This window comes from Danio aesculapii, chromosome 7 (assembly GCF_903798145.1).
Source record: "Danio aesculapii chromosome 7, fDanAes4.1, whole genome shotgun sequence".
In the NCBI taxonomy this organism is placed as follows: domain Eukaryota; kingdom Metazoa; phylum Chordata; class Actinopteri; order Cypriniformes; family Danionidae; genus Danio; species Danio aesculapii.
Genome location: NC_079441.1, coordinates 19734117 through 19746155, shown reverse-complemented (window position 1 = coordinate 19746155; position 12039 = coordinate 19734117). Strand labels below are relative to the sequence as shown.

General features: G+C 34.1%; 1 protein-coding gene across 1 annotated transcript in view; it reads right to left on the bottom strand.

The window, feature by feature from the left end:
* Positions 1–12039, bottom strand: part of dnah2 (dynein, axonemal, heavy chain 2) — a 275588-nt gene that overhangs the window by 55423 nt on the left and 208126 nt on the right. The window contains exons 58-60 of the mRNA XM_056461233.1: positions 9708–9840; positions 3595–3734; positions 3237–3447 (exon numbers count right to left, since the gene is read on the bottom strand). Coding sequence (XP_056317208.1) covers positions 3237–3447; positions 3595–3734; positions 9708–9840 — 484 coding nt within the window. The remainder of the gene's footprint in view (positions 1–3236; positions 3448–3594; positions 3735–9707; positions 9841–12039) is intronic.

Below are 12039 nucleotides of genomic sequence, written 5' to 3'. Positions count from 1 at the left end.
TAGCAGGGTTCCCACTCTTTCATGGACACCAAATTCAAACTTTTCAAGGACTTTTTAAATCACTGATATTTTAAAGCACCTTTGCAATTTCCACCCTCATCATATATAGCGCCATGAAAGACGTTCATGTACTTAACATTTCACTTACGCTTACTATTTACATTAAAATGTCATAATGAAGATATTTTCAATGTGTCATTTTCAAAAAAGTTGACTGTTTTGAACAACCATTTTAAAGTCATGTTCAAAGAACTTTAATACAATTAGTTGAATTAAACACTGGTAATATTCAAATCCAGTTTCTGAAGTACTGCTACAATGCATTATTTGACATGGTTCTTGTATAAGATTTAACTGTAAGATTTTTAAATAAAAAAAATTCTTAGATTTTTCGTTCAGTTTATGAAAACAGCACAGTACAACTGTTAAAAAAACACCATAAAACGTTTATTTCAAGCACTCTCAAGGACCTATGTTTGTTTTTAAATACTTTTCAGGGGTTCGTTCGTCGTACCTCGCTTAAATGATCTAAGATGATTTGGCAGATCCTGGATCTTTTAATCTTGATAAATGATCTTTGGCTAATTTGATTCTTCAAACAAGATCGTGAATCAGATTAAAATATCTAGATGAATTGATCTGAGATTGCTGCGTAGGTTGAAGGACTGATCTATCGATCCTCAAAATCATGATCAGTAATCCAACGATTGGCTGACGGCACAGCAGCATAATGACATCATCTGATTAATAATTAATTATCCATCTGAGCAAAATTACATAAAATTCATAGTAAACGGTTTGTTAAATATGATACGCAATAACTTTCCACTTTCCAATAACTTTGTTGTGGGCTGTATGCTTTACACTTTAATGTGTCAAGAGTATTTAGCAATTTATTTAGTTTTACAGTTAGAGTGGATTTTCTTCATTATAGTACTCATAGTAGTATTATAGTAGCTGGTTTCTTAATTGGTGTAAAGAATAACTGGATGTTTAAATTAATTTTGAATCACAAAAGCATTTAGATGATGTTTAAGGTGTCTACAACTTTAGTGAAGCATCAAATCACCGTCATATTAACTGTCAAAACATGTTCATGGTTGCATAAATGTATTTTGATACACAATATTCCTTTAAAAAAAGTCGCATATTGTGCATGTCTATTATCATACACAAATTGTACTAAAGCGATTGTACGTGTTTGTATCTAAAAAATTAAAATCATTACATTTTCTCTTTGAATCATCAGGTGGCAGTCTTTGTACTTTTATATCGGAGTGCAGATTGCATAAGTTTTATTAAAATATATATTTTTAACTTTATATGTATTTATTTTCCCAAGTGAATATAAGTACTACTGTAAGAAAATATCAGCATTCGGTACATACTTTCAGTATTATCTTTGCTTGAAATGACCCGATCTTATCCTGTTTATATGAAATGAGCCTGCTCCCGAGCAAGTTTGAGCTACCAGAACTGTTGCTATGACAACAAATCTCAGATGAGTTTTGAAGAACGAAACGATCCTGGATCGTGTCAAATTGTCAATAACAAAATCCAGCTAACTGAGTAATTCACATACAAAGAACAGACCCCAGGCCTTGAATTCATATGTCTGAAATTCAAGTACTTTTAAAAAAGTGTGGGAACCCTGATTTAGAAGCTCAGATGTATCATTTATACAACTGTGTGTAGAGGAATATTTAAAATCTACAATAAACATGCATTAGACAAACTAAGAATGGTCATATTATTTACATTTTATTGTTTACATCAATGTTTTGATTCTTTCTTAAAGTCCTAATTAGTAAATCGTTTTGTGTCTGCTAAATGATTACTGCACATGTAATGCAATGGAAACAGAATGTATTATAAAACTAGTCTTGTTTGGGTAAAACTTTAGAATAATGGCCCATTAGTTAATGTATTTACTAACATTAAGTATGAAGAATCTTGTAAACCATTTCTTAATCATAGTTCAACATTTACTAATGCATTATTAAAATCTAAAGCTGTGCATGTTGACATTAGTTAATGCACGTGAGTTAACATGAACTAACGTTAAGTAAAATACATTATCTAACGTTAACAAACATGAATATATCCTATAATAAATGTATTACTAATAGTTTGTTCACGTTATTTCATATATTCAATGTTATTAAATAGGGGACGTGGTGGTGCAGTAGGTAGTGCTGTCACCTCACAGCAAGAGGGTTGCTGGTTTGAGCCTCGGCTGGGTCAGTTGGCGTTTCTGTGTGGAGTTTGCATGTTCTCCACATGTTCGCATGGGTTTCCTCCGGATTCCACCACAGGCCAAAGACATGCGGTACAGGTGAATTGGGTAGGCTAAATTGTCCGTAGTGTATAAGTGTGAATGAGTGTGTATGGATGTTTCCCAGAGATGGGTTGCAGTTGGAAGCGCATCCGCTGTGTAAAACATATGCTGGATAAGTTGGCTGTTTATTCTGCTGTGGCAACCCCAGATAATTAAATTAAATTAAATTAAATTAAATTAAATTAAATTAAATTAAATTAAATTAAATTAAATTAAATTAAATTAAATTAAATTAAATTAAATTAAATTAAATTAAATTAAATTAAATTAAATTGAATTGAATTAAATTAAATTCATAAATAGATTAATAAAGGGACTAAGCCGAAAAGAAAATGAATGAATGGATGAATGAATGTTTTTAAATATACCGGACATTAACTAATGGGCCATTATTTTAAAGTGTTAGTCATTTTTGTTACCCAAATGCTGCAAAGAATATACTTTTCAAAATCAAATATTTTGCTATGTGAAAATTAGGCACTACTTCACAATTATGCAATGCAGAAATGTTCAAACTTTAAAGGGTTGTAGAAAACATTTGATGGTTGAATCTGCATCAAACGAGACTTATAAGTAAACAAGAAAGCAGGCGAATGAAAAGGATGTGAATTGGCAATGACAATTTTGAGAAAGCAATTGAAGCAAATGCTTTTTCAACTACCTAAAAGTGGTTGAAAGTGGACAGGCTTAAATCGCTTTAGGCTCCTTTAACATCTATATTTAGCATTGTCCATTTGTGAATGGATGGTTAAAAATGCATTCATATACAGAGAGAAAAAAACAACAACCTTTGTTAGAATTATTATATACCGTGATACCTATTTGCATATGCTGTAATGTATGTTTAGTAGCCCTAATAAAGAGCTTCAACATTGCACAGGCTGACACACACACACACCTTCTGCTGTTCATCAGCCTCTCTCTTCTGCTGCACGATGACAACCAGATATTCCTCACACTGTTTCTGGAACTCTGCGACTTTCTTCTTGGCCTCCTCCAGCTCCACAGACATGGCCTCCACTTTACTGCGTGTGTCGTCAATCTTAAACAAGCCGTTCCTCAGCTTCGACACCTGCTCTCCAAGCTCATTGCGCTTCTCAGACAACAGCCTGAGAAAGAAGAAGAAGTTTTCAGAATAAGTGCTTTGTTTTAGTTAGAGTAAGAGAGTTACAGTTACCAGACATGGAAACAGGGAAGTGTCTTGTCTTTTAAATCTTAATAACAAAAAACAAAACAAAAGAACGTTTGATTTCTACTTCTTGTATCCAGAAACGAGCTCCAGGTAGTTGGTTGGTGTGACGTAATTGTGTCTCTTCAGCTCCACTTTCATCCGGTGAGAGAACTGGGCCACAGACTGGTGCACGGTGACGAAGATACTGGCAACTTTAGTCTGGATCTGTGAAGCCACCAGAGAAATGATATGAAGTGGCAGTCTCGGTTTAATAAAAACCTTGTGCAAGGTCACAACAGAAGTATGCTAAATTCAAACTAATCCTGAAACAGACTGAATCAAAAGTAGGCATGACCTCTCTCCAAGCAAATAATGAGTGTCTCAATGGAGAACCTCAATTCAAAGTGATTTGTAGTTCAAAAACATTGAGGAAAAAGCAACACAGTTTGTATGAACATCTCTCTCAAAGGAAACAGAAGATCTTCACTGAGATGAAGGATGAGAGAGTGAAAGATTCGTGATGAATCTTAACTTACCTCAATTTAATTAACCTAGGATTCTATAACAGCCACAAAAAGCAGAAGTACCTCAAAAAGACTCAAGGGAGAGTGTCACTGGTTTTTTTAAAAGCACAATTCTAAGTTAAGTAGTAATATTTTAAGGTGCACTCAAAAAATCATCCAAAGCGACATTTATTTGATCAAAAACACAGTTAGGAATGTAAAATTAATACTTTCACAATTTAAAACAGCCCTTTTCTATTGTATATATAGTATAAATATATAAAAAAAACAAGCTTACCTGTTATGACAAACAATCTAATAAATATTGAAAACAGCAACATTGACCCAGAGTCAGCCCTCCCTATAAGCAAACTAATTGGCTGCTTAGGGCCCTGCTGCCACTAGGGGGCCCCCACAACTCGCTAGTAGTCCAAGCCGTTTGCTTGCTGACATCATTTGCATTTGTATTCTATTGATTAAATATTTCTACTGAAAAGAAAACAAAAACAACGAAAGAAAAAAATCAGCATTTTATGAACTATGAGATTGTTTTTGTGAGAAGGTTCAACAGGAAGCTTGCAGCAGCATCTAATTTCTCATGTGCGTTTTGCGTTCACTCTGTCCGTGGTCGTAATTCAAAGATGAACGTGAATTCCGGTTACACAAGAACGGGAATCTGTGCACTGACAGATTTATTTTGGAAATTGAGCCACGAGGATTAAACCAATCTATTATTCATACGAAGAAAAACGGGAGGGGAAAAACGACAATGACAAGACAGACGCACAAGATAAATTTTAGGTTTGCTTTTAAGTGGTAATGCTGATGTTAAAGACATAATCTAGCAGATTTATTGAAAATGGGCATTTACAGATTTACAAACTACATTAATAAATTTACTACTATATTAATAAATCTACTTACATTAAATATTTGATCTTTTCATGGTTTTACAGACGAAGCTTACATATCGCGTCTTTTGCATGCTCAAGTGGGCGTGGCTTGTGTGTGCCAATAGGAAATGACGCGTGCATGTTTTCTAGCTGCAGGGCAATGAGTTGAAAAAAAAAATATTAATCTGGGAAAACTCAAGTGTGATCAAAATCTAATGCCTTATTCAGACTAGCAGTGACTTTGTAGCTGCCTGTCACTCTGGGTGGCGAGTTGATGCAAACGCAGGTCTGTGTAGGAAAGAATAAAACCAGCCTCTGAGCGAGCTAAGAGAGAATCACGTGAGCTCTTTGGCTCCTATTGGCTGTCGCTCAAGAAAGTCGCTCTTCATTTGCATAAAGTTGAAGGATTCTCAGCTTTGTTGCGTTGTTCGACACGCCCACCTGGTCGCAAACGATCGCTGTCGCTCAAGTAGTTGGAGGTCGCCGGAAGCCGCTCGCTCTCCGTTGAAATGAACGGTCGCTTGTTGCTATGCCCCAGCGAGTCGTATGTAGTGTGAATGAGGCTTAAGTTCTTACAATATCCAGCTGCAAGCAGTAGTTTTCCTTCTTATCACATTGTAAATTGACACTGCAAAATATTGTACAAAACCGTAATTACAATTACTGAATTATATTGTAATGTTTTAGAATAACTATTGTTGTAGGCTCTAATAGCTATTATTAGTAGTAGTAGAATTTTATTAAAGCCCATTTATAAAATACTAATGTAGTAGATGAAGTGCAATTGAAAATGATTTTACCAATCTTTTTCCCTCAATCTTTTTTTCAGGTGCATCTTTACAGATTTTCTTGGTTACATCAATTGAGAAGTTTAAAGTAGGTTAAACTATAGTGCTTTTACATAGTTAAAATGTTCAATTTATCAAGGTGGAAATGGAAATGAAAGTTTTTTCATTGGTAGATCTTGCCTTACATTCTTCATTTTTTAAACTGCTAGTTGACAAAAACAGTGGTGTTTTAAAATGTCCAAATCATTCAGACAGTTATTAAGTGGAAGAAATGTAGCAAATCTTTAAGCTTTACTTATCTTACTTAAGTCATTGTGGGCCAGTTTGCAATGACCCCTACATTTTTCTGCTTAGGGCCCCTGAATGTACAGGACCTCATCAATGTAAAAATAATTTGTAAGTTCACCTTTTTTTTTATTTATGTAAATGATTTTCATCAAAAACGAACTCTATGCTGACACACTTTGATCAATTTAATGTATCTTTGATGAAAATATATCATATTCTTTAAAAAAACATATTAAAAGCTTCAAATTCTTAAACAAAACATAATAAAAGCTTTCCAATTATTTTCTTTCCTTTAAATGTAGATAATTATTAATATTTATTATTAATATTATTAATAACATTGACTGGGCTGCACAGTGGCGCAGTGGGTAGCACAATTTCCTCACAGCAAGAAGGTCACTGGTTCGAGCCTTGGCTGGGTCAGTTGGCGTTTCTGTGTGGAGTTTTCATGTTCTCCCTGTGTTGGCGTGGGTTTTCCTGCACTATAGGTGAAATGGGTAAGCTAAATTGTCAGTTGTGTATGTGTGTGAATGAGTGTGTATGGATGTTTCCTAGTGATGGGTTGCAGCTGGAAGGACATCCGCTGCGTAGAACATATGCTGGATAAGTTGGCGGTTCGTTCCGCTGTAGTGACACCAGATTAATAAAGGGACTAAGCCAAAAAGAAATTGAATGAAAGGCTATGACCAGCAAAATGCTAGTCACTATTGTTTTTTTATACAATTTTATTCTAACTACAAATAGAGTGGAGGAACTATGACGTCAATTTGTATGCAAAACCCTGGAAGCATGTTAACATTTTAGCAGTTCCGATTCCCTCGTCCCAAAGTCAATGAGTTTTTTTGAATGGGATTTCGGTTAAATCACTTAAATAAGGTTCGTGGCTAACACAAACTCAAGATACTTTCACGTTTTATTCTACGACATAAACCACATCCGTTTCATCCCACTCTTGATTTTTTAAAATCGGTAACTCTTTAAAAGACAGTTGCTATCAAGTTGCTAAATGGGACTACAGGCGGTGTCGGAGACATTATACGTTATCGAGCTGAACTGGTCTGGAACGCAGCCCGCTTGCGTTTGGCATTTGGATTTGTCTGATTTATTTTGATAAAAATTATTTCATAGTTTGTAATATTTTTCTAATTGGGAATTCATATTGTGTGTAGATAATGCATTAACTTGCAGAGTCCATCAAGACAGATTAATTTGTTGATCCTTTATTTTAGTAAAACTTTATTATGATTTTATTAAGATACAGCCTACCAGTGCAGCCTGTCTCTTCCCTGCTCTCAGTAATGCAAATGTGTGAATAAATTCGTAAATATACATATATATTATGTATATTTATGTCATTTTAACATGATCATTTGATTTTTTTCTTGTTTTTTTTTCTTTATCTGAACACAGATAAACTCTGTCATACTAATCTAATATAATATAATATCTATTAACTCTATCATAACTGCAATATTGACACTCCTAAATTTTATTCCTATTTTATAGCATTTGTGACTGTATGGGCTGCTTTCTGCTGTACTTGTGATACACTGTGACGAAAAAATATTGAATGCTGTTCTCTATCCATGATGGAACTTGCAGGCATTTGATAAACCTGTCAATCGCTCCTCATCAAGGTAAGCGGGCTGTATGTGCCACAAAGGCACTGTAGTCCGTTTATAGCCTAATATTAGCTTTTCAGTTCACGTGTTTGCATTTAGGATCCAAAAGTTATAAAAGTGATATTTTCATGTGAGGATTATCCAGTTGGACAAAACGTGTACAGTAAGTGTAATGAACTGTGTTTGAACACAGAGCTTATTATTTGCAATCTTTGAAAAGCCTATGGGAAAATCCAATAAGGATTTTATCGAGGGAACCAGTTTTATGCTAGCAGTGGATTGGCCTACAAGGTGACATCATAGTTCCTCCACTCTATCAAAGAGCTTAGAATCACCAAGAGGCGACACTCAATAGAACGTTTCATTTCAACAGCAGTGCCCAGCAACAGTTCTGCGATTCCGCCATTTTGGAGTGAAAGCAATCGGCCGCCCATTGGTCCTTATTTCTGTCGCGATGGCAAGCACATACTTTGTTTTAAAATTTTTTATTTTAAAAGCGCATTAAAGCTGAGATACAACCTGAAAGACAACAATACAACACTACTATTACAAGACAGGTGCTCATCAGCACTTTTATTAGTTTATTTTACAGACTTGATTTTTATATTTTAACTATTCATATTTTCTTGGAACTGTCACTTTTTGGTGAAATTACTTTAATTTAATAGTTTAAGCACTGGCATAATATAAATTAATACTGACATGTTAAATTAAAATGACTTTCAAAATGGGATGTTGATAACAGACTGACAGTACATTTTTTGTTGCAGTATTATATGTTATAATACTATATAGTATTTTTTTCCAGTGTTGTCTGTTAAAGAAAAACTAATAAAGCTTTTATGTAAAAAGCCACTTTGTCCAAAATGATTGAATTCTGATACATAATATAACATTCATCATATATATATACACACACACACATACTGTACACATCTATGTTAATATATTATATTATTACAAATATCTCTCCTGATCTAAATCCAATTAAACACATATGGGGAGTTCTGAAGAGACGTCAAGTTGAGCATCTCTTTGAGCAACTCTAAAAGAGGGGTCATTTTTGAAGAATGAAAAACATTTATGTAGCAAAATGAAGCCAACTTGTTCATTCCATGCCTAGAAGTCTTGGTGATGTCATTAAAATCACGGAGACCATACAAACTAGATAAAGTAGTTATAAAGGGAATTCTCCTTTTTGCATCTCCATAATTTAAGTAAAACTGAAAAAAATGTGTAATTTAAGTTATTTTGTTAACCTTACTTTCATGTCATAAGTAGGGCCAGACGGAATCTGTTGACATTTTTGGCTATTTATGTTCAAATCTATTTTGTTCAAAATCTGCGGATTTATGCGGAATGATTTTGAGAGTATCATAACTAAAACCATAATCTGTGAAATAAAAAGTAATACCTTTTTAACTTTTATTTAATGTTAACAATGCAAATCCAATTACAGTAGATCCACTTTTTTGGTAAACAAAGCAAGTCTCTCATATAATAGATCTACTAAAACACAGAAAATATTACTTTACAAACTATTGTAAATATATCATATCAATATTTTCATATTAGTCAATAATATTACTCAAATTAATTTAAAAACGGAATAAATATATACTTAGTCATGTCAACATTTTGGTAATTGGTTTCTTTTCATTGAGATATTGTTTTAAATGTTGCTTTTTAATGGGGGTGTATGAATAAATAATATTTTAACTCAAATTTACCTCGATACTTTCTGTCTAACGTTAGTTATCCGTGCTGTTATTCTATTGGAATTTTCATCCCAAAATGGCTGCCGCGTGACACTAGTGTCTAGTGGCTGTTTCCCAAATAGCAACAGAGCATCGCCTCTTGATGATTTTAAGCTCTTTGACTCTATTGCACATTTCAACATTGCATTTTTAAAACTAAACAATACATATTCAGCTACCTCCACACCACTAATGGTCAGTTTACATCAAAGATGACAGCCAGCACTGAAAACACAAAATTATTGAGCGTACCTTAAAAAATGAACAGTCCCTTGCATTTTTATGCTGTGTAAAACACTGACAGTATTTATAAATCCAGCGTCTAGGTCTTTCTGTTTATGTCTCACCCCATCATCGCTTCCAAGAGACAGTCCATCTAAACATCTTTCTGCCACTTCCAACAAAGCGTCCCGTGGCCATTCAGAAAACCAGTCTATCGTTGTGCAGTTGACCAGCGCTGGGTACTGACGAATACGGTTCCTAAACAAACACACACACATAAACAAACCCATAACCCTTCCGTTATGTAGACAGTTCAAAATGGTTTGCATTGATTTGTCACCAAGACTAATATCACCCACCGGTCCAATTATGCTTATTAAAGTCAGACCAGTGCCAGGCCAATCAGAGTGAGTGCTTGGATGATTTGACCTGTCATATTTAATGAGTCAGGGCCCTGCGGGTCACATTACGCACAACCGCCTTCTTCATGCGACGGCAGATGCAAATGAGTGATTAACGAGGACATTTCTATGCATGTTTCTATAGTGCTGCGCATGTGACAGGCATAATTACAAAGCATGAATGTTTTTTTCCTGCCATCGTCTGGGGGGCCAGTGAGCAATGTACTGTGCCTACTTATCACTCTCTCTCTCTCTCTCTCTCTCTCTCTCTCTTTAGCTAATATTTACCTGTATTATAGCTCTTCCTTGGTATTTGTCTCTTTTATCATTATTGATTTGGCACACTACAACTATTGTCTACAGGAGTGGATGTCAACTGCTTTGGCCATGGGAGCAACAGTTATGTTGGTTGTTAAGCTATGACCCAATCTTTCCCATTTTTTTAATTGACCAAATTCTTAAAAGAATTTGTAATCAGTATATATTATTCTTTATTATAAAATAAAACATAATACACTGAAATACTATATTTACAAATTGAAAGAATGATTTGGGCAGCAAATTTCTACAAAATTAAGTACGTCCTTTAATATACAGTTTAATATAAAGTTGATATATATATATATATATATATATATATATATATATATATATATATATATATATATATATATATATATATATATATATATATATATATATATATATATATATTTTTTTTTTTTAGTGCTGTTGCCTAAAAGCAAGAAGGTTGCTGGTTTGAGCCTCGGCTGGGTCAGTTGGCATTTCTGTGTGGAGTTTGCATGTTCTCCGTGCGTTCGTGACTTCGTGTGGGTTTCCTCCGGGTGGTCTGGTTTCTCCCACAGTCCAAAGACATGCGGTACAGGTGAACTGGGTAGGCTAAATTGGCCATAGTGAGTGTGAATGAGTGTGTATGGATGTTTCCCAGAGATAGGCTGCAGCTGGAAGGGCATCCGCTGCATAAAACATGTGCTGGATAAGTTGGCGGTTCATTCCGCTGTGGCGACCCCGGATTAATAAAGGGACTAATATATATATAATATATATATATATATTTATTATTTTATTTTTTATTTTTTTTCTAAATGTTGTTTGACAGAGTAGGGAAGTTTTTCACAGTATGTCTGATAATGTTTTTCTGGAGAAAGTCTTATTTGTTTTATTTCGGCTAAAATAAAAGCAGTTTAAAATTTTTTAAAACCATTTTAAGGTCAATATTATTAGCCCCTTTAAGGTATATTTTTTCCAACTGTCTACAGAACAAACCATCATTATACAATAACTTGCCTAATTACCCTAAACTGCCTACTTAACCTACAGTAATTAACCTAGTTAAGCCTTTAAATGTCACTTTAAGCTGTATAGAAGTGTCTTAAAAAATATTCAAATATTATTTACCGTCATGATGGTGTTGAAAAAAAAAATCTTCTCTCCGTTAAACATAAATTGGGGAAAAAATAAACGGGGGGTGGGGGGGCTAATAATTCATGGGGGATAATAATTCTGACTTTAACTGTATGTGTATATTAAAACCAGTTATAATATTGATTTATATGCAACATTTTATGGTTTTCATGATTTTTGTACAATTTATAAATGTTTTCTATGTTCTTATACTAGTTGATGTACTATATGAGACCTACTGCAGCGTTCTTTAAACAGATTTTGTCTTCCAAAAAAGTCAAGAAATTAACATTTTTGATTGTATTTATGTTTCAGCTAAAATACTTGCAAAAAATTCTGTATGAATCCACAATTATTATTTTTTTTTAATTCAGAGAATTTCTGCAGAGAATAACAAAAAAGTCTGCAGATTCTGTCTGGCCCTGAATTTGACTTATCATGATGTAACAATGGTGCAGTATGTAAGTTTGATACCCAGTGGTTAAACTAGGTATTGCATTCCTGGATCAAAACACGCAAGCGCATCTGCCGGATTGAGGATCTACCTGACTATTGAGCCTAAAGGCTGAATGAAATCATGTTCTAAATAAAAGCAATGGCACACGATAGAAAGTATCATTTCAATATTAAA